The 19,399-nt window shown below is 56.3% G+C and overlaps 1 protein-coding gene across 10 annotated transcripts in view; it reads right to left on the bottom strand.

Annotated features, from left to right (window-relative positions):
* Positions 1-3,056: 3,056 nt before the first annotated feature.
* Positions 3,057-19,399, bottom strand: part of ANK1 (ankyrin 1) — a 113,691-nt gene continuing 97,348 nt past the window's right edge. For 3 of the 10 annotated variants that reach the window (XM_047771802.1, XM_047771803.1, XM_047771806.1), the window contains 5 exons: positions 18,650-18,884; positions 14,262-14,348; positions 12,924-13,064; positions 12,568-12,702; positions 3,057-5,521 (listed from right to left, as the gene is read on the bottom strand). In XM_047771802.1, the coding sequence (XP_047627758.1) occupies positions 12,604-12,702; positions 12,924-13,064; positions 14,262-14,348; positions 18,650-18,884 (562 nt within the window). In that variant the 3' untranslated portion in view covers positions 3,057-5,521; positions 12,568-12,603. Of the gene's footprint in view, positions 5,522-12,567; positions 12,703-12,923; positions 13,065-14,261; positions 14,349-14,965; positions 15,381-18,649; positions 18,885-19,399 lie in introns of those variants that run through there. The other 7 variants (XM_047771805.1, XM_047771808.1, XM_047771810.1 and 4 more) reach the window with 7 other exon arrangements.

The following is a 19,399-nucleotide window of genomic DNA, read 5'->3' as shown; positions in this document are numbered from 1 at the left end:
GGCCCCCCCTCTGATGGGGCCCAGGGGGAGGCCGGAAGCCCAACTTCAGGCCCCTAGAGCCTGAGACCCCAAGGCCTGGCCCAGAATCCCATGGCAGCTTCAGAGGGTCAGAGCGGCCCCAGCTTCGGGCCGCCCTCCCTTCCCGGCATCCGGCCCAGCCCTCACCAGGCCGGCACACACGTCAGCCCAGCCCTGGGGAAGTCAGGTGCTCCAGGGGCAGGTGAGAGCACTCCCAGTGCCCCTGCCCTCTGTCCCTGTCCCCAGCTCTGGGGACACACGGCTCTCCCCACAGGTCTCAGCTCAGGCCCCTGCTCTGCCACGGAATCTGGGGACCCTCCATGAGAAGTTTCAAGTTCAGAGAAGCAACATTCCCTGATAAAGATGGGGCCCATTAGAATACAGACCCCACACTGGCTGAGCGGCCCGAGGCGTGTTGCCATTGGTGGAAAGCCTCGCGGGCTTCACATTGGCTTTTGCTAGACAAATTGCACTTTGAAAAGATTGACTGTAAAGTCGGCCAGTGTGTGTGTGTGTGTGTGTGTGTGTGTGTGTGTGTGTGAGAGAGAGAGAGAGAGAGAGAGAGAGAGAGAGAGAGGAGGAGCAAGCTCTGGAGGCTCTGTTCATTCTCAGAGGGTCCACCTGCTCTTGGTACCCCTCAGTGAGCATCTAGGAAAAAGTGGGAGACACTGGGGCAGCTGGAGGTCACAGTTCCTGCAGCTGCTGCCCCTCAGGCAAGGGGCTGGGCTTGGGGGTTGGGTGCTGTGCTGAGGCACCCCTTTCTGAGCAGATGCCCCAGCCTCTGGGGGAGTGTGCAATCTGAACACGGATGCTTCCTTCCCAATTTCCGTGCTTGGCCGGGTAAGTGGGGAGGCTGGGCTTTGGGGCCTGAGGCCTGGGGTGGGAGCCTGCCAGGCAGATTGGGGCAGGTGGTGGGAGTGGGGCGTCTCTAGGTGTGCTGGCTGTGGGTGCTTCCTAGCTCTGCCTCTGCCTCTGGGCAGCCTTTCCTGGTCCCCTCTGTCCTCCCTTCCTCCTCCTCCTCTGAGGACTCATCTGTGCCTCTTCCAAGTTCTGCCTTGCTTGGCACCTGGGTTGGAAATCTCTGATGGCTGAGCTGGCCGTTGATTCAGCAGCGGGTGCCTGTGACAGTCCGGTGGTTGGCGTTCGGTAAATATTGCATGGATGAGACTAGTTGAATTGCAGAACACCCATGTGCCTTTTTTTTTTTTCCTAATGAATTTTTACAACATAAAGGCTCTACAGGGTGGGGGAAGCTCTCTCCCATTTTATAAACAGGAAAAAAAACGTAAATAATTTGGGTTGTTTCTGCATGGAGCAGCCTCCTTCCCACAGTTTCTTTTTTCTTTTGCTTCTTCTTCTTCTTCTTTTTTTTTTTTTTAATGGCAATCAGCTTGATACTTCTCTGGTTATGCCAAATGGCAGGAAAAACCGTGGCTGCCAGACTGATAGGCTTTTGTTCCTCCTCTGCCTGGCAATCCCAAAGCCCTTTCTGACCAGCCTGTGGTCACCCTTAGGCAGATGGAGACAAGCCTGCTCCTGGGTTTCCAGCAGGAGGCCAAGGGCCTGGGCCTAAGGAAGGGCTTCCCTTTCACAGAGAGCCACACAACTGTTATCAGCTTGGGGTGGAATTGGCCATGCTTCAGTGGCACAGATGATGTGGATTAATTCAAGAAGGGCCTCACAAAAGGTTGTGCTGATGCTTTTTCTGGAAATTTGGATTAAAAACTGGATAAGTTTGGATTAAATGTTTTCATCTCTCTCGGAGTTCCTGTCATTGCTCAGTGGTTAACGAATCTGACTAGGAACCATGAGGTTGCAGGTTCAATCCCTGGCCTTGCTCAGTGGGCTAAGGGTCCAGTGTTGCCGTGAGCTGTGGTGTAGGTTGCAGACGCAGCTTGGATCCCGCGTTGCTGTGGCTCTGGCGTAGGCGGTGGCTATAGCTCTGATTCGACCCCTAGCCTGGGAACCTCCATATGTCACAAGAGCAGCCCAAGAAATGGCAAAAAGACCAAAAAAAAAAAAAAAGTTTTCATCTGTCTCAACTGGCTGTGCTGCAAAGCTGTCCATCGCAACCATTTGGGAAACTGAATTCCAGTTCCCAGTGTTGTCAGTGGAGTCCATCCAGGCAGGTGTGACTTTCTGGGTGATACTGGTACACAGCCATGGCTGGTCCCTTGGCCTGGGTGTCTTTTTCTTTCTTTCTTTCTTTTTTTTTTTTTTTTGCACCATGCAGCATGTGGAAGTTCCCGGGCCAGTGATTGAACCTGAGCCACAGCAGTGACAACACCAGATCCTTAACTGCTAGGCCACCAGGGAACTCCTGTGTGTCTTTTCTGATACTGAGAAACTTCAGAATCAGAGTGAGGACTGGGAGAGCTCCTAGGACCCTGTGACTAAGATTTGCCCCTCCCCCCAGCCCCCACCAACCATGTGGACATAAGAGGAGCAAAAGCTTCAGTAAATGATTTGGTTCTTATTTCACACCAAGCACGACAAAGGCATTTATGTTCAGGAACCCCGAGATGACAATCTGGAGAGACATTAGCCATCACTTAATCCCTTCTCCTGTTTGACAGATGGAGAAACTGAGGCCCACTTGGTGACCAGTGTTGCATGGTGTTAGGAGCTCTTTGGGAACAAAGTGATTTTCTTGGAGGTTCTTGAACTTTGAGTGGCACTGAGTGCAAGGGCCAGATGCCTTTATAGGAGGTGCTGGGTGGGGCCAGGGGCAGGTCCCCCTAAGTATGCCCGCTGTGTGCTCAGCCACTATCCTGGTGTTTGTGGTGCCTCCTCAGCCCACCTTGGACTTGCCTCCATTGCGTGGTAGTCATTAGATGGGACGGAAATCCGCTCTACTGTCTGAGGAGTGGACGGTCCTGACTAAGGCCGCTGTCCAGGTTGGGAGACGGTGCAGGCCTTCCCGGCGTGCAGACCTCCCTGTAAACGGATCACCCGCCCCCCTGCCCCCCCGCCGCCCGACTCCTCCAGCCCGCCCTTCCCCCCAACCCACTCCCTAAAGATGAGCCTGGAAGGCGAGATGGAGGCCTGTGCCATAAGTCGGTTTCTTTATTAATTTTGACATTTGTTCAGCTGGTGTAGGGAGAATGGTCTATACATCAGAGTGGGGTGGGGGGGGTTCCCTCCCGAGAACAGAGCAGGTGGGAGAGAGTCAAAAAAAGAATCATTTTCCATAACAATTTAAAAAATCAAGGTAATTCCAAAACTTCTAAAAAGCGTCTAAGGTGCAGACTGCAGCATTCTCTAGGCAACGTGTGGAGACCCCAAACCCCTCCCGTAACAGCCCCTACTAGCAGCGGACGCAGCATGCCGCCCGGGGCCGAGGGGGCCGGCGGGCCAAGCAGCCATGCCAGGCAGAGCGGGGGCCAAAGCGCAGCGGGGCCGGGGCCGCGGCTCTACAGGGGCTACTGGGTCGGCGGCGGTGGCGGCGGCGGCGGCAGCGGCGGCGCCGGGCGAGGCAGGGACAGATCGCGGCGGGAGGGGGCCCTGCGCCTGTCTTCCTTGGCCTTGACCGAGTCTGGCAGCCGGGGCTGGGCGGAGGGACCGGCCGGCGGAGATGCTATGCGCGCAGCCCCCGCGGGGCGGGGCTCCCTCTACCCCGCGCGCCCCTCGGGGAGCTGAGCCCGCCCCGCCCACCCCAGCCGGAACAGGTGGCGGGGCGGGACGGGGTGGGGGGGATCCCCTGTGCGCTGGTGCCGGCCTCGGGGGCTGTGACATCGAGGGAGCTTCTGTGCTACTCGGAAGGTTCGGATGTGTTCTGAGGACACCTCGGAAGAGCGGCAGGGAGGAAGGTGACTGCACATCCACAAAACAGTGGCCCTCGGGAGGGCGAGAAGAGCCTGCCAGTCCTCTCCTGGCCTGGGCGGCGCCGCGCGGGGCGCGTTGTGCTGATTCGGGCCTCCCTCTGCTGGGGCGGGGAAGGGGGGGGGGCCTCTGGTGGAACTTTAAGGCTCTTCCCTGATGGCACCGAGGCGAGGAACAGCCGGCCGTTCTGTCTCCTTCCTGCCCTGACGGGGCCCCTGGCCCGGGAGGATCTCAGTCCTGGCCAGGGGAGGCCTCCCGGTGGTCTGCCGCTGTCTCTCCTCCTGCGCTCTCCGTTCCTGGGCGCGTGGTCAGGAGGGGGCCCCTCCGCCGCCTCTCCGCGGGGTGTGCGTGGGGGGGTGGTCAGAGGGGCTTGGCCTGCTGGGGGCACTGAGGCGGTGCAGCCCAGCCCCCCCCCCCCCCCCCATGCTGGAGGCTGCCTGGGCTTAGAGCACCAAGTTCGCTCTGGGAGACCTCGGGGTGGCCACTGACCTGCGATCCGATGGGGCAGGAACCTTCACTACTTCTCCCTTCCTCTTTCACCGACAGACGGGCTAAGTAGGTCCTTCTCCCGCAGCCTGGAGAAGTCCTCCAGAGCTGAGCTGTTAGTGCTTTGTACATACTGCTAAAGTGTTTCTATTAGTTTGCATAGTATTTATTGTTTGTCATATACACAAGGCTGATTACTGCAGAGTTTACACTTTGAACACGGACTATGATATAAGTGCTTGAAGATATAGAAAACCTCTTCTCTATTGAACATGCTGGTGCAATCCTGGGACAGCCACCGGCCCTCCCCCAGCTGCAAGACCCTTTCAGATGGGGGCGCCGGCTACCTTGGAGCCCTACAGCTAAGCCTGGGGGGTCCTCGCCTCAATTCTTATGTCCCTAACATAAGGAACCCCGAATGCACTCTAAAGGTGATGATTTTCCATTGGAAGATGATTGATACTGAAACTGGCGGAGAGAGAGAGAGACAACATAAAAAAAATTCCAGTTTATCCACAGGAGAGTCTACACAGCTTCAGACGTCACAGTAAAATCTGTGTGTGTATACTAAGTAGAGGGGAGAGGGTGTATGTGTCTGTGCGCATGTGTGTGTGTCCTGATGCCATGTAGAGCGTCCTGGAAGGTTCAGTCCACTGGGGATCGGAAGGGACGGTCATAAATGGTGGGTGGGGTGTAGGGGTGGGGAAGGCTGGCAGACGAGGACAAGGGATTAAGGGGCTGAACTGGTTCTTGTTTTTTTTTTTTTCCTTTCCAGGAAGCTCACATGGATTTCCTACAGATGAGGTTGAAAAAAAAGTACCCTGTAACACGTCGAAATTCAAATGATTTAAAAAAATATCTCATCCCAGCCACAAAAAAGCCCTTGTTTGCTGTTGCGCTCAGCGCTCTCCTGCGCCCTCGCGTCCCTCTCTCTCTCTCTCTGCTCGGGTGGCTTCATCCTGTCCTGATTCCCAACAGAGCTCCACAGTCCTAGAGGCAGGATTGAGGACTGCAGGTCATGCGTCTACAGTCAGTCCTTCATGCGAGTAGGTGACTAAAGGAAGTCCCTTACAGAGGTCATGCCGTCAGCCTCCGGGGGGACGTGTGTGCTGCTTCCGGGGCCTCCGGGCCAGCTCTCCTCCTGGGTGCGTGGCAGAGTGTGTGGAGTTCAAGGGTTGGGTGTCGAGGTGTGATCCTGAGGGACACACAGAGAGAGAAGGCATCACTTAGCTCGGGAAGGTGCAACTCCCAGCAAAAGCCCAGGATCCTGGGTTTTGTGCTGGCTTCTCGGTTGGCGGGTGGGGGGGTGGGGTGCGTCAGGAAAAGCAGCTTCCCCAGGCAAGGCGGGAGCTGAAAGGCGCTGAGCTCAGGCCCCTGACCTTCCAGAAATACCAGCTGTCTGGCTCCCTGACCCAGAGGCTGCTGCTAGCTTCTCACCCAGTGGATAAGTTCCCTGGAAGACGGTGGGTGCTTTGCACAACCACCTGGTGGGGAGGGGGCTCCCATCAGCAGATCCTAGTACCTAGGTGCGTGCCAGGAGAGGCACCAGGCTAGGCGGTAGTGCCCTGGCTTGTTCAGTTCAGCCAACATGTGTGGCTGTCAGCTGTGAGCCAGCCTGGGGTGGGGGGGGGGGGACGAGGACAGAGCAGATGTGGAGCTCACAGACTCAGGGGACCTCGGTGCCTCTTCGGATCTGGTCCACAGGCTCCTACTGTCAGAGGCCTCTGACTCCTTGCCCTGTGCCCCAGAGATGGACCAACTCTGTTGGGGCAAAGGGCTCTTTGAAAACCAGCTGCCTCTTCTCAAGAGAGTGTGTCTCTTAGCCTGGGAGGCAGCAGCTCTGCCTGCAAAGTGAAGTTCAATTCTGCAGCCTGGGATTCCAGCAAGACAGTGCTCCCGCCTCCCCAGTGGGGCCTCGTGGTCCAACCTGGGGTGAAAACACCACTTTCAAGACCAGCTGCCCGGGACTGTCTGCCAGGACTTGCACTCAGAGGGGCTGACAATCTCCTGGGTGGGGCAGGAAGTAGCTCATTGAAGCATAGCTGTCCCCAGACAGGGAGCTTATCCTGCGCCCCTACAGGTGCCAGGCTTGGGGAGGAAACTGGAAGTGACCCAGGTGAATGCGACCCTGAGTGGGTCTCCAAGGATGGAGGGTGGCGCCAAGTTCCTCATCAGAGTACAAAGCCAGGTCCTTGACTGCTGTGTCTGGAAGGAGCTGTCACCCTGTAGGGGAACTCTTCCATCCCTGCCTGATCCCTGTCAGCCAAGCAGCCTCCTCTGGGTCTCCTGAAGCCACATGCCCTGCCCGCTGCTGCTTGCCTGTGTCCCCCCTCCGACCCCCAACTGCCCCACCAAGGACGCCATCCAGTCTCCTCTCGGCTGAAGTTCTACCCACCACCCTCCAGACCTCTCCTCCACGAGGCCTTCCTGAAAACTCGGCTCCCTCTGTCTCTCCCTCCTGTCACTGCCTTGCGTTTCTCGCCATCACAGTGTAGTTGGCAGCATGAACTCTGAAGCTGCCGGATTGCCCAAGTTCATTTCCTGTCTGCCCGTTTCCTGCTGTGCAGGCCTGGGTCCCGTTTCTGACCCTCTCTGTGACTCGGTTTCCTCCGCTGGGAAATGAGGGCCCTAGTGGGACGCACCTGTTAGACTGTTGTGATGGGTGAGAGCTAGGGGGTCTCTCACGCGCTCAGGACAGTGAGGGGTATCAAACACTGCCAGATCAGCTTTGGAAAGGCTCTGTCGGGGGGTCCTTTTTCTTGCCTGCTTATTTTCCCGGCTGGAGCATAAACACCCTTACCTTTCCGACGGGTCTTTCCCCTGCGCTGACCCCAGTACTAAGCATGCCTCACACAAGCACCCTTATAAAACCTTGAGCCTGGGGAAGACCGACTATGATCTCCCTCCCACTCTTCTGCCTGGACACACAGCGGAGGAGAAAGTTCAATTTCATCATTCTGGGTAATTGCTCTTTCAGTCTCTGGGTGAGCCGAGACTCCGGGAGGAGGACGGACAGACTGAAGGCAGGGTTGTGGGAATAGAGTGCGGGTCTCTGGCTGCATCCAGTCCTCTGCCGCCATCCTGGGTGCCCCCCAAGAAAGGATCCCCCCTTAAAAACGCTTAGAAGATAGCCCCCGGCAGCTCCCAGGGGCTGTTTGGCCGGGTTCTTTTTTCCTCGTGGCACCTCTTGGAGCTGGGCCCTCAGTCCTCACCCCTGCCCAGGGCCTGATGCTCTCTTCTCTTTCCTGAAGCCCAGACTCTGCAGGGGCTGGGGAGTGAGGGTGGACTGTAATGGAAAACAAAAGAGCAGAATAAGGAGTTCCCGCTGTGGTGCAGTGGATTAAGTGTCTGACTGCAGTGGCTCCAGTCACTGCGGAGGTACAGGTTTGATCCCCGGCTGGGTGCAGGGGGTTAAAGGATCTGGCACTGCCACAGAGGCAGCTACGACTTGGATTCCATCCCTGACCCAGGAACTTCCACATGCTGCAAAGCCAAAATAAAAGAGCAAAGTAAAACATGACCCCTGGCCTTCCCACCTCCTCCTACTAAGGTTACTAAGAGATTTATTTTCTTTTTCTATTCTTTTTTTTTTTTAGGTTGTTCCTGCGGCATTTGGAAATTCCTGGGCTAGGGGTTGAATTGGAGCTGCAGCTGCCAGTCTACGCCACAGCCCCGGCAATGCAGGATCCGAGCCACATCTGTGACCTACGTCACGTCACAGCTTGTGGCAACGCCGGATCCTTAACCCCGAGTGAGGCCAGGGATGGAACCCAAATCCCCACAGAGACAACACTGGGTCCTTAACCCAGTGAGCCACATGGAAACTCCCAGAGATACATTTTCAAATTCACTAAACTTCTCTATTTAGTCAGAGTTAACACAGGTCTGACAACCACAGTGTATGAATGGAAAGTATCTCTTAAAAAGGAAAATTAAAAAAAGCAACAGCCATCTCAGGCCACAGCTTTCCGAGTCCCAGGAGGCAGGGCTGCCATCCAGTGACCAGCTGCCCTATCCTGTAGCAGCGCTGACACCCTGATTCTTGGACCTACGTACCTGGGCACAGAGCAAAACCCACCAGCTGCTACTGTCGGCTGCATGGGATTAGGCCTGACTAACCAGCAATTTTCCAGCTTCTTAGATACGACCAGAAAGCACCCCTCCCCCACCTGCCAGGCCTCATGCAAAATCCTCCCCAAGGTCAGCAATGATTGTTGGGGCAGGGGGAATTGGAACAGGAGACGAGGATAGGGGTATTCTGCTCTTTGGGGGGGGGGGGGAGTTCCACGGTTCTGAACAAACTGCGGCCATCACTCATCTCATCTTTTAGGTGTAACGTCTAAGCCACAGCACCTCAGGGAGGTTTGGGAAGGAACACCAGAGTTGGTCCTGATAACCTAGTCCTCAAAATGTATCAAGATCCCTCAAGCTTGCTGCAGAATCCTGAGTAACAGAATTTTTTTTTTTTGTCTTTTTTTTCCTAGGGCTGCACCGCGGCATATGGAGGTTCCCAGGCTAGGGGTCTAATCCGAGCTGTAGCTGCCAGCCGACACCACAGCCACAGCAACGCAGGATCCGAGCCATGTCTGGGACCAACACCATGGCTCACGGCAACACCGGATCCTTAACCCACTGAGCGAGGCCAGGGATCAAACCTGCAACCTCATGGTTCCTAGGTGGATTCATTAACCACTGGGCCACGATGGGAACTCCTTAATTTTTTCTTTTTTGCTGAGTTCCAGAATTTTAATGTAGAAGGTCTGGGGCAAGGACCAAGAATCTTTGTTTTAAGCAGACCCTCGGATGGCTGTGAGACATGACAAGAAACAGTGGATTAGGACTTGACAGGATAAAAAAGAAAAGACACCCCTTTCACAAACATAACTGCCCTACAGAGGGAATATCGGCATTGCTGCCATTTCACAGCCAGGGCACCTGAGGCTTAGAGAGTCAGCAGACCCGCCCCCCATCATGCTTCAAGACCTGCAATTGATGGGGCACCAGAATACACCTCTTCTTCTTTACAACCATCCTCATAGTTGCCATGGTTATTATTATTTTTTTCTTTTTAGGGCCACACCTGCAGCACATGGAAGTTCCCTGGCTAGGAGTCAAATAGGAGCTACAGCTGAGGCCTGCGCCACAGCCACAGCAACACCGGATCCAAGCTGCATCTGTGACCTACACCACAGCTCAAGGCAATGCCAGATCCTTAACACACTGAGAGAGGCCAGGAATCGAACCTACATCCTCATGAATACTAGTCCAGTTCTTAACCTGCTGAGCCACAATGGGAACTCCTACCATGGTTATTTTTAAGCCTTTTGCGCCAGTGTGACCAATTTCATCCCTCTGACCCGAGCTTGGGGAGTTAAACAATGTGCAGGTAACGCAACCTGGAAACAGGGGGAGCCAGGCCTCGCTGTGACCTACATTGCAGCTTGTGACAATGCTGGATCCTTAACTCACTGATCGAGGCTAGAGATCAAACCCGAAACCTCAGAGAGACAGCGTCGGGTCCTTGACCCACTGAGCCACAATGGGAGCTCCTCATTTTACAGATCTTTACATTAACTAAGGGTGGGAAAAGTTTATATCCGATTACAGATCGCATCATGTAGAAACAAAAGCACAAAGGTTTGAGCCCTGATTCTCTCTACACGGTTTCAGCTTCCTGCCCTGGGCTGAGTCATTCATGAAGACCTTTTTTTTTCCAAGAGAGAAGCACTGGGATTTTCAACTCCCTGTGGGGGAGGGGGGTTCAGCACCCCAACCCCCAAGGAGTTCAAGGGTCCACTGTATGCGGTTGCTTTATTAACCCTGAACTCGTTTCTGAAGACTGTCACGCATGCCTGAACAAAGCTCATCCAGTGCATGTTTTCTCCACACAGCCCATCACGGCGTTGCTGCTCTTAGGGACCATGGGTGGAGGGGCCATTTCAAACAGCCGAATTGCCAACAAAAAGCACAAAAGGACACTTGTTGAGAGCATGAGCTGAAATAGGGGGCCTTGTTTGACCTCAGCTTGGAACAGGCAAAAAGGGCCACTCCAATGCTTCACCACCATCCCTGAAAGGCCAGGAAAAGGAAGCGCTGTCACTGTCGCTTTGGGGTTACAATACCTTTTAGCTAGTAGGCGAATCTGCAAGTGTGCAATTATCTGGAATCCACCAACACTGGGGACGGTCCACGTTTGCGAGCGGCAGGTACCAAGTGTGAAGGATCAGAGAGCCCTCGGCCCTTTTCCTGTGTTGTTGCGGCCTCTGTCTTGCTTGGAGGCTACAACATCGTAGGCCATGTCCCTCCGCTCCCCCCATCCCTGGGCTCTTGGGACCAGGCAGGAGCCTCCTCTATGCTGATTCCCTTGCCACCGCGTACATTTCTGGTCACTTCCTGGCAGAGGTCCCATCCCTGTGCTGCAGCCAGGCTGCTCTGGCCCATGTTCCTGACACCCACGCCAGGTGGTCTGCACCACACGCCCCTTGTGGGGGTTCAGCCACCTTGCAGATCATCTACAGAAACTTTTTTTTTTTTTGCTTTTTTAGGGCTGAACCCATGGCATATGGAAGTTCCCAGGCTAGGGGTCCAGTTGGAGCTACAGCTGCCGGCCTGCATCACAACTCAATGCAGGACTTGAGCCACATCTGCGACCTATACCTAACACTGGATCCTTAACCCACAGACGAGGCCAGGGATCGAACCTGCGTCATCACAGATGCTAGTTGGGTTCGTTAGCACTGAGCCACAATGGGAACGCCAAACAGAAATGTTTTAAAAAAATATCTGGATTCCTCCCTTCCCCTCGTCTGGCTGCCCCTCTTCTGTTCAGAAACAACAGCAGAATGGGAGCCAAAAAGAATCTGGAATTTAAAGCTTCTGCTGCTGCCCAAGAGGGTATTTTTTCTTCCTCTCCGCTTTTTCAATTTACTTGCACCTTTGGTGTATCTCCAGAACCAATCATAGGTGATGCCCTAACAGCAGCAGCCTGGTGGCCTCCAGCAGCGTCAGGGTTAACACTGTGACCTCCTTAAGCTGCTGAGGAGTCAGGTCTAATTTTGTCGTACAACTGGATCGCCTGGACCTCTTTTCTGCCCAAGTGCTGAGGGCTGTTGGGAAGCCCAGAGTCAGCATTTATGGGGGTTTGGGAGGCAGCAGCCCTGCTTTTGGCCGACTGCAGAAAGCAAGCCTGCTGGCCTCCGGGTCCGGGGCCAGGCCCTGGGGATGTAAGTGACAACAACCCAGTGTGTGCAGGGTGCGGGGGCCACATGCATCCTGCTTCCGGCCGACTCCCACCCCGACGCGCCGGGTACTGAGCTGGCCCGAGCTGGGCACAGTGAGGGCCTCGGGGCAGCTCAGTACAGGACCCGTCAGGGAGGTCAGAGGTCCGAGCTGGCCCTGAAGCCCCAGCGCTGCTCCCCGCACCCAAGAGCCTTGATGGCCTCCCCCGCCCACTCCCCACACATTGCAGCCCCCGCCCCTCAGCCATGCTGCCCCCACAGCCTCCATTGAGCATCACCTCTTCCTAGAAAGCAAGGGAGTGACATGCTTCAGGAAATACCAAGGTGGAGGGGGGCCTCGGGTTCCAGATTTGAGGCACAGCCGGGTGCCAGGCCTCTCACTGTCTTCCTGGGCACGTGCATTGAAAGAGCACAGCCTGGCAGACTGGACTGCACACCAAAGGCCCTGTTCCTCACCCTCCAGACCCCCATGCTGGGCTTCTAGGACAACGGCACTACCGAGGTGTGCCAAGGGCTTCTCACTCGCTTTTTAAAATCTGGTTTTGTTTTCTGTCTTTTGTTTGTTTGTTTGTTTTTAAGTAGCCACACTGGTGGCATGTGGAAGTTCCCAGGCGGGGGGTGGAATAGGAGCTGCAGCTGAGGGCTACACCATAGCCACGGTGGCCTACACCACAGCCACAGCATTGCCAGATCGGAGTTGCATTGGTGACCTGTGTCGCAGCTGGATCCTTAATCCACAGGGAGGCCAGGGATTGAACCTACATCCTCATGGATACTAATCGAATTCATGACCACTGAGCCACAGCGGGAACTCCTGCTGACCCTGTTCTTGAGGAGGAGATAGAGCTCAGAGGCAGGTTGGCAGTCTATGCTTGGAGACCCTGGCAGTGCCTGCCCATCACGCAGGGGTGGGGGAGGGGCCAGGAGAGACGCACGTTCTGGGAGGTGGCAGCCACTGGGGGGGACCAGGCCATGCAGGGAGGCTGGAGAACCATGGTGTTACCTCCAGAGAGGCCATTCGACAGGGAGGGGCTTGAGATCACTGCTTCCCCCTTTTGAGGCTGGCCCGCTTCACTATCTGTGCCCCCTTCCTGCCCTCTATCAGGTCTGGGTGAAGGCTGTTCCCTCTCAGCTCCACCTAGGGACAGCAGGACAGACAGAAGGCAGGACAGATCACACAGAGAGACGGGCGGAAATTGCAAGAGAAAACCAGACAGCCTGCAGAGGAGGCTCAAGGGGGAGCCAGGAGGCCAGCAGGTGCAGCCTGAACCCCGGGCGGGCTGCACAGAGGGCAGCAGAGTTATAGACCAGCCCCTCGGCAGAGCAAGGGCCTGGGGAAGGCCCCGGTCCAGGTGGTACCTTGGCAGGTGTGACAAAGTAATCAATATCAGCCTCCAGCTCATGAGGGTCCTCCAGGGGCCCCTCAGAAATCACCTCCTCGTGCTCCTGGGTGTCATCGGCTCCGGACGGGTCTATCTGGCGAACAACTTTGCGGATGACCTGGAAAAGAGAGGGAGAAGGGGCTGGAGAAGCTGTCAAGACAGAGCTGTCAAGACAGAGCTCACAGTGCTCCACCCTGCCTCCTGGTGTGATGGGAGGTTACACCGCCGTTGGTCTTCCCTGACGGCCGGGGTGTTTCTCTTCCATTGGACCACCCGCTCCCTGATTCATGAACCCAAACATTCCAAGGATTTTTTGCTCTGCACCTACCACTCAAGGAGTAGGAGGTGAGAACAGGAACGAGGACGCTCGCTGCTGGGGCAGAGGGAAGCCAGCGCCTGCCCTGACCTCTGGGAACATGGGGGCAACATGAGGTTTTCCTTCTCTTCCTCCTCGCCCCTTTTTTTGTCTTTTTAGGGCCACACCTCAGGTACATGGAAGTTCCCAAGCTAGGGATCTAATCAGAGCTGCATCTGTGACCTATGCCGCAGCTTGCAGGAACGCTGGATCCTTAACCCACTGAGCAAAGCCAGGGATGGAACCCACATCCTCTCAGAGACCGTATCGGGTTCTTTTTTTTTTTTTTTTGGTAGGCATTTAGTAAAAGTTTATTAATTTCTTTAAAATTTTTTTTTAAATTATAGATGATTCACAATGTTCTATCAATTTCTGCTATACAGCAAAGGGACCCAGTTATACATATATACACAGCTCTTTTTCTCATATTATCTTCCATCATGTTCTATCACAAGTGACTGGAGAGAACCCCTGTGCTGTACAGCAGGTATGTCAGGTTCTTAACCTGCTGAGCCACAACGAGAACTCTTCCACCTCCCTTCTGCTCACACCCAGCACAGTGCCCACCGCTTGTCAGGCAGAATCACGCCCTCTGATGTAAACCTGCCGTCCACCCCATGCCTGCCCACATCCTTTTCATCTTAGGAGGCCTGCAAGGACCCCCCCACCCCACACCCTGTACTGCTGTCATACAGCTGTTTTCAGGGCCAGGCATCACAGGACTAGGTTTGGGCTGTGTCTTGGGACCCATTCCTTCTGGAACACAGTAGCAGGAGCTGAATTCAGGCGGAATCGGGCACAGTGGCCGTGAGAAATGGCCTGCGGGGACTGAGGCAGATACCCGAACTGCCCCGTCGGAGCCGCATTATGCCTCTGTGAGGGCAGCATCGAGGAGCTGCGGGTGCGTTTTCCACCTCTTTCAGCTTCTAGCCCAGCCACCTCTGGGGACTCTGCACCCACCTTCCTGGTGACGACATTGCCCTGCTCATCCGTGTAATGCTCCTCTGACACCTGCTCCCCTGGAATATTCTGAAGAAACTCATTCCCCTGGAATTAGAGAAAGGGAAAAAACTCAAGATTGCTACGTGCATGTGGGAATCAGGGCGGAGGATGAGGAAATAACGTTACGGCAGCAACAGCCACAGTCCAGACAAATTCCCTCCATGGCCAGAAACTGCAACTCAGCAAGCAGCTCGGAACCATCGGTCCCAGGTTGGAACCCGTGGGGCCCTGTGCCTGAGGAGGGGAGGGGGGCCAGGGCTCACAGGAGCGCTGTGTGCTTGATTCCTGCCATGGCTCTGCAGTGGGCAAAATTGGGGCGATTACGCAGGTTTTACGGAGGAGGTCCTGGGAGAGCGGGTGAGGCACCCGATCGATCATTTCTAGGGCACTTTACAGGGGAGAACACCTGGCCACAGATGCTTTCGCCTCGAGGGTGACTTTATGTTTCACCTAGCAGGTTGGGGACAGAGCAGGAGGAGGGCCAGCTGGTCCCATAGCTGAGACTTCTCTGTCATCACCAAGGGGGGTCCGGGGGAGTGCCACACAGCTCTGGCCCCCTGCACGTCCCAGCCTTCCTACCAGCAGAGGTCCTCCCCCATGTCCCTGCACGCATATCCCTGCGCCGCTGGGCCCTCGCCCGCCCGCCCCTGCGCCCGGGTTACCTTCCGAAGGACCCGGCGCCGGACCACCCTGGTGGAGATGGCCTCCTCGTCGTCGCTCAGGCCCTCGTTCTCCCCCAGCTCCTTGTCCAGCTCCTGGTGGATGTGCTTCAGCACAAAGCACAGAGAGCCCCGGACAATGTGCATCACGTTCTGGCAGCTGACCAGGAAGAAGCCCAGCAGCACCAGGGTGACCAGGAGCTGGGTGACGAACGTCCACATCCTCACCTCCTCACCAGCCCTGCCCTCCAGGGCCAGCGGAGCCAGGGGGCCGAGAGGCGGGGGTCCGGCCGCTCATTCTGCTCTGGGACTCCACAGGCCTCCCAGCACCCCTTCCATCCTCTCCCTGGGGCCGGAAGCTGCAGGTCCCACTCTGGATCTGCTGCCCTCCTGCCGGGAGCCCGGCATCTGCCCTTGCACCCGGATGACGTCAGGCTCCGGTAATTTTAGCTCCCAAACCAGCTGCCAGGCTGTCGGTCGGGGCTAGAAGGAAGTCGGCAGGTGTGCCTGTCCTGGGGACTGGAAGCCGTGTACAAGTCACCACGTGTGTGACACCCACCCCGGGATCTAGCAAGGGGGCCCACGTGCCCCTGTGCCAACTAGAGGCGGTTCTGCCCAGGAAAATGGTCTCGTTCAGGACTTGGGAAAATAAGACATCTGGGGAATGTGGCTACTTGTGTGTGTTCTCAGGCTGCTGCTGCCACAATCAGAATGATGTCACCCCACTCGTGGGGCCAACACCCTGAAAGGTTCAGGGTCTGCTTCAAAAACAGCTCTGGGTGAGGGATCTGCTCAGGCCCAGCCAAATGGGTATAGTGCGTGCCGCACGCATGGGCACTGGGGCCCCTGGAAGCCCATGCAGTTGCATTGGCCCCTCAGCTCTGCATTCCCCACCCCTTACCCGGCACAGCCGCCCGACATGTAAGCGTGTCACTGGGATGTCTATTTAAGGCCTGTCCTTAAAGGCTCTTCCCATGCTGAGCTGTCAACACCAGGGGCAGGAACCACTCGCATTAAACTCGCCCTTAAACAGCGAACTGGATAATGCAGGCGCAGCAGCTGTGGCTGAAAGGTATGCCACTTTCAGATCAGGCTGTTCCTCTTTGGGCAGCAGCCCGGCGTGGTGGAAAGAACAAGGATCTGGGCCCGCTCGCTCACTCGCTGCAGGGCTAGGGGAGGTGGGGCGCCTTCTCAGGGCCTCCGTTTCCCCAGCTGTCAAACGGGAGCCAGGGGTTCTCCTCCTGTCCCCAGAGTGCCGTGAGGTCGCAGGGTTTGGGACCCCATCGATAGGGATGGTGGCAGCAAAGCTCCCATGCTGGCTGCTCCCTGGGTGGGGCTCTGTGCATGGGTCATGTATTAACTCCGTGACACTTGGGGCCACCCCCCACCCCCCATCGTGGCTAAGTTTTCCCCTTTCACACAAAGGAAACGAAGCGCAGAGAGGTTAAGTAACTCGCCTAGGTCAAAGAGGAAGGAAAGGAGAGACAGATCTCCAACTCCAATCACTGTACAACCTGGCTCATCTCAACGAGGAAGCACCTGGAACACGCAAGGGGGAACTCGAGACCTGGGTCTGAGCCAGTCCTGGAGGAGTCCAGGCGCAGACACTGCCCCTGGGGCCGCAGAGAGGCACCGGCTGCCTTGCAGGTTCAGGTGGGCGTCCCAGATCCCCAGTCACAGGCCCCGCCCACTCTCTGTTGTTTTCTGAGACTCACGGGAAACACTAGTGAACAGATGTTTTTGGAATGGTCACCGCATTATCATCCCCTGGTGCCTCAAAGAAAACAGCTCACCTACCCTCCCATCCACTCCTAGACCAGGGGGTTGCTGGGCTCTGCAACCCTCATGCAGACTGGGAACCAGGAGGTCCCAGACTCTCCTGGCCCTGATGCTGGCCTCCCTGGGCCTCAGTTTCCTCAGCTGTAAACGAGGCGGGTGGACCAGATGACCTAGAGGGTTTCTCTCTCGGTCCCCTGGGGGCGGTCCTGCTCCCTCTCCAGTCCGCCCCCACCCTCCTGGCATCCTCCTCCGTCTCCAAACCCGGATGCAGACCCAGGGGAGGGCATGTGTGCTTTGGGATAAATGTTCACTCCTGGGAGGAGCAGAAGTGGTGCCGCGGAACAGCCCCATGGCCAAGGCCAAGAATGCACTGGGTGGCCTGGGGTTAAAAATGGGTGTAGCCGCCTGTCTCATCCGTGGAACATCCTTGGCAGGGAAGCATTCTAAATAAAACACTGTTTAATTCCCGGCAACTCTTGGGATCCAGCAGCCCAGGCTGTTGTGGAGCCGGCCTGGTGCTGGGGTCCTCAGAGGTGCCTGTGAGGCTCAGGCTCGGACAGGAGTGGGGGTGCTGCGGAGAAGAAGGATGCAGAGGAGAGGGGAGGAGGAGGAAGAGACAGCACTGATGAGGAGGAGGAACTGGGGAGACATGGAGCCCATCCTTATAGACAAGTTAAAATCACCCATGCACGGAACAGCGATGCGAACTTCATAAAGATGCACAAATTAAAAAGACATTCATGGGAGTTCCTGCAGTGGGGCAGTGGGTTAAGGATCTGACTGCAGCAGCTCCGGCCGCTGAAGAGGTGCAGGTTTGATCCCCGGCCCCGTGCAGTGGATTAAAGGATATGGTGCTACCGCAGCTGCAGCTTGGATTCAATCCCTGGCCCAGGAACTTCCATATGCTGTGGATGCAGCCATAAAACACTCACACACACACACACACACACACACACATAGATAAAATGTCTGGGATTAGCTTCAAGATGACATGGAGGGAAGAGGCGGGTAGTCGATGAAACCAGACTGGCCATGAGTGAACAGTGGTGGAGACTGGGGGCTGTGTGCCAGCAGAGGTAATAGGCTGTTCTGTTTTTTTTGATGGTGTTTTTTGTTTTTGGCCAACCCAAGGCACATGGACGTGCCTGGGGCGGGGATCTGACCCGAGTCACAGCAGTGAGAATGCCAGATCCTTATCAGGTAGGCCACAAAGGGATTCCCTGTTTTGTCTGTTTTTGTATCTATTTGTAATTTTTCATAATAAAAATGTTTCAAAACCCACATTAAAATGGGTAACTGTGGGAACAGGGAGTGAAAATAAAAGAGAATAAATAAAATGAAATGGGGAGGTTGGGAGGTTCTGGGAGCCTGTGGTAGGGCCATGCTCTCTGTCCCAGCCTGTCCCAGGAGGAGAGCCCACCCACACAGGTGTGGAATTCCTGAGTGAACTCCGGCGATCATCCATCTTCTACCTCATTTATACGAGGAAACTCAGGGGCCAGTAGGACACTAGGACACACAGGACCCATTTAGCCTAGCACCCAGGTCTCTGGGTTCTAAGCCTGTCTTCCTAAAACAGGACAGAAGAATAAAAACAAAACCACGGCTCCTACAAAGCCCACCTCTGGCCCTGTGACCCTGGGTGAGTGGGAGTAGCAGCTGAGTGCGGCAGTGGGGGTTGGGAGCACAAGTGTCTAGAAGGTTCTGGAACTCCACCAAGGTGAGCCCCTCCCCGCCCTCACAGGGATCCAGGAGGCAGACAGGTAGACAGAAAGAGAAGCCACGGCCACAGTTTTCAAGGAGGACACACCGGCTGGGAGCTCAAGCCAATGAGCGTTGGCCCCAAGCCTGGCCCCTCCCACTGGGGGCGGCGTCTGAGATGCCTCCCCGGGGGGAGCTCACCTTTACCTGGAAGGAGAAGGTGCTGTCAGCCTCTGGCATCCATTCTTGGGAGCCTCGAAGTCTCTGTTCCCTGCCGGCCTCCAAGTGCTCGGCCGCAGACCCCAGGACCTCCTCGGATTCCCGGGACCCGCTGGGCTCCAGGTCTCTGATGGTGTGGACCGTTCTCTCCTCTGGCCAGGAACCCTGAGTCACCTCTTGCAGGTAGGAGATGATGGAGCCTTCTGCATCCCACGCCTGCAGCCTGGGGCCCAGGGAGAGACACAGGTCACCAGTTGCCCCCAGCCTCTGCTCTCAGAGACCCTACTCCTCCAGAGCCCTGGCCCACCCAAGGTGCAGCCTGCACTGCCCACCTGAGGGATGGGACAGCGTGAGCAATGACACGGTGGAGCACCCTGTCCAGACAGGCAGGTGTGGGCCATCCTGCTGTACCGGTGAAGAGGGCATGGATGCCAGTGCTGCTGGGCCCCACCCTCTGTGTGGCCAGCTGGGCACTCATGGCTCCCCAGGCACGTGGCTCTCACACTGCTGGTCCAGTCAGCGGGTATCCCACCTGCTTCCCTCCTGCACCCCCACCCTGGCACCCCGACCCCTCAGTCCTCATCCCAGGGCTCAGCTGGCAAGATGATCCCCCTGCCCCTTGAAGCAGGCTGTTTTGCAGTCTCTGGGACACATATGCCTGGTTTCGCCTCCTTCTCTGGCCACCCCTTCTCAGCGGCCTTTGTGGGCTCCTCCTAATTCCCCTGACTCCTGACCCTG

Source organism: Phacochoerus africanus, chromosome 3 (genome assembly GCF_016906955.1).
Source record: "Phacochoerus africanus isolate WHEZ1 chromosome 3, ROS_Pafr_v1, whole genome shotgun sequence".
In the NCBI taxonomy this organism is placed as follows: domain Eukaryota; kingdom Metazoa; phylum Chordata; class Mammalia; order Artiodactyla; family Suidae; genus Phacochoerus; species Phacochoerus africanus.
Note: the sequence above shows the minus strand (reverse complement) of the source record. Positions and strands in the feature narration are given on the sequence as shown.